The sequence below is a fragment of the Oratosquilla oratoria genome, chromosome 25 (assembly GCF_046742065.1).
Source record: "Oratosquilla oratoria isolate Oo_2021 chromosome 25, ASM4674206v1, whole genome shotgun sequence".
NCBI lineage: Eukaryota > Metazoa > Arthropoda > Malacostraca > Stomatopoda > Squillidae > Oratosquilla > Oratosquilla oratoria.
The window spans coordinates 1,155,001-1,157,500 of record NC_134801.1 but is presented as its reverse complement, the minus strand read 5'-3'; the positions used below and the strand labels follow the sequence as shown (position 1 = coordinate 1,157,500).

At 38.4% G+C, this 2,500-nt stretch overlaps 1 protein-coding gene across 1 annotated transcript in view; it reads left to right on the top strand.

Moving 5' to 3' along the window:
- Nucleotides 1-325: 325 nt before the first annotated feature.
- Nucleotides 326-2,500, top strand: part of LOC143038787 (uncharacterized) — a 7,861-nt gene continuing 5,686 nt past the window's right edge. The window contains exons 1-3 of the mRNA XM_076208327.1: nucleotides 326-1,072; nucleotides 1,366-1,912; nucleotides 2,222-2,500. The exon at nucleotides 2,222-2,500 is cut by the window's right edge and continues 26 nt beyond it. Coding sequence (XP_076064442.1) covers nucleotides 326-1,072; nucleotides 1,366-1,912; nucleotides 2,222-2,500 — 1,573 coding nt within the window. The remainder of the gene's footprint in view (nucleotides 1,073-1,365; nucleotides 1,913-2,221) is intronic.

Here is a 2,500-nt window from a genome sequence, read left to right as displayed (position 1 = left end):
CCGATAGGCCACAAACAAACCATTCAATATTTAATATAAAATGCCCAGCATTCTTAGAAGCCAAAAACCGAGTTATCCGACGCACAATGACATGTGAAGAGGATATAAATCCAAAAAACTAAGATTAGAGCCAAGTCTACAGGTAAAAAGTCCTACATACCAAACAGATTCGCAAAATTGCTCACCCTCAGAGTGCCAATTAAGCACACCACTACTCAATAGATCATCAATAATATGTTGCAACATAGAGGGTATTTTTCCCAGGAAAAAACATTATAAAAGAAATATGCTGGCTGAAATAGCTAGGTCATGTAATGCAATATTAATGTGTTTTACCGAATCACACTTACGGCAAGATATAAAAGATGGGGAAATAAAAATTAGTGGTTTCCAACAGTTTCGAGGAGACCGCCTAGCAGGAAGGAAAAAAGGTGGAGTAATAGTTTATGTGAGGGATGATTGGTCTCGGCATACAAAAATGTTAGTAGCAGGTTCCGATGGTGAAACAGAATACGTAGTGCTATATATAGAGCGACTGAAAACTATCATAATTACTGTATACAGAGCACCAGGATGTTCACAACAGAGTTTTCTAAATTTTAATGATTGTATAACGGAGGAGATACGGAGATTGGGACCACCAGAGCCAACAATAATTATAAACGGGGACTTCAACCTGCCAATTATAAAATGGGACACCATGACAATATATGGGGGAACAGCCGTGGACAGACTACACTCTACAACGTTGGTGAACTTGGCAAACGAATTTTTACTGAAACAACTAATAAACGAACCTACGAGAGGAGAGAACATTCTCGACCTGGTATTTACTAATAACGAAGAATTGGTAAATACGTTTGACATTGAAGACACTATACTATCAGACCACAAATTAGTGATAGTGGAGACGATGCTGGGTGATATAGGGACTGGAAATAATATCAGAAAACTAGAGTCTTTTGCAGCATTAAACTTCTTCCACTCTAAAGTCGACTGGAACGCAGTGAACAAGGAGATAGCAAACATTAACTGGAATTCAGAATTTGAGAATAAATCGATTAACATGATGGTTGAGTACATTCTCACCAAATTGCAAGATATATGCACTGCACTTATCCCCCAAAAGATAAAACGGCGACAGAAAACAATTCCTCGTGATCGGAGAATCTTAATGAAAAAAAGGACAAGACTGGTTAAAAAATTAAAAACCAACACGAGAAATAACCACCGAAGTCTAAAGAATAAAATCAAGACAATTGAAAATAAACTGGCTGAACCCCACGAAAATGAATTGAAAACAGAAGAAGGAAGAGCAGTGGATGCCATAAAGAATAATCCAAAATATTTTTACTCTTATGCCAGGTCAAAGTCGGAAATAAGAAGTTCTGTGGGACCATTTCATGGCAAGGGAGGCAAATCACGGACCCCAAAGAGATTGCTGATGCCCTGGATGAACAATATAACTCAGTTTATAGCAAACCACTATGCAACACAACTATATACCAACCTTCACAGAATAGAGAAGGCCCACAACTAGAAGACATAGAATTCAACAGAGAAGATATAGAGCAGGCCATTGCATCAATAAATGCATTCTCTGCTGCAGGACCAGATACGGTTCCAGCTATACTCCTGAAAAAGTGCTCACACACTCTTTCCACTCCGTTATACATACTATGGCGTACTTCATTAGATGCAGGTCAGGTCCCGAGAGTGCTAAAACATAGTTTAGTCACACCGATATTTAAAGGTGGAGATAAAGCGGCTGCCAAAAATTATAGACCTGTGGGAAAAACCTCGCATATTATAAAGATTTTTGAGAGGATCTTTGTAAAGCGAATTGTCGATTTCATGAAAAGAAACGAGTTATATAATAAGGGCCAACACGGTTTTCGACAAGGACGATCCTGTTTGTCGCAACTTTTGCAGCATAGAACGGACATACTGGGTTACTTGGAAAAAGAAATTGGAGTAGATGTCGTATACTTGGACTTTTCGAAAGCATTCGATAAAGTTGATCAGTTGATCCTCATGAAAAAAGTCAAACAAATCGGTATAAAACAGAAAATTGCAAGCTAGATACAAAACTATTTCACAGAAAGAACACAATCAGTGGTCGTCCAAGGAGTAAAATCAAGGAATTCTGAAGTTACAAGTGGAGTCATCCAGGGATCTGTTATCGGACCATTGTTGTTTCTTATTTTTATTACGGATATAGACACCAAGCTAGACCACTGCAAGGCTACATCTTTCGCAGACGACACACGGATGACGGGAACAATACGCACGAAAGAGGACTACAAACTAGTACAGGAAGACCTGAACAAAATGTTTGAATGGACAAGAGATAACAATATGGAATTTAACCTATCAAAATTCGAACTAGTGAGTTACAGACATCCCAAAAGCAGCCACATTATAAACAATTATAAGACTCCAGATGGCGAAACTATTAAACAACAGAATAGTGTACGGGACCTCGGCATCATTATTACTG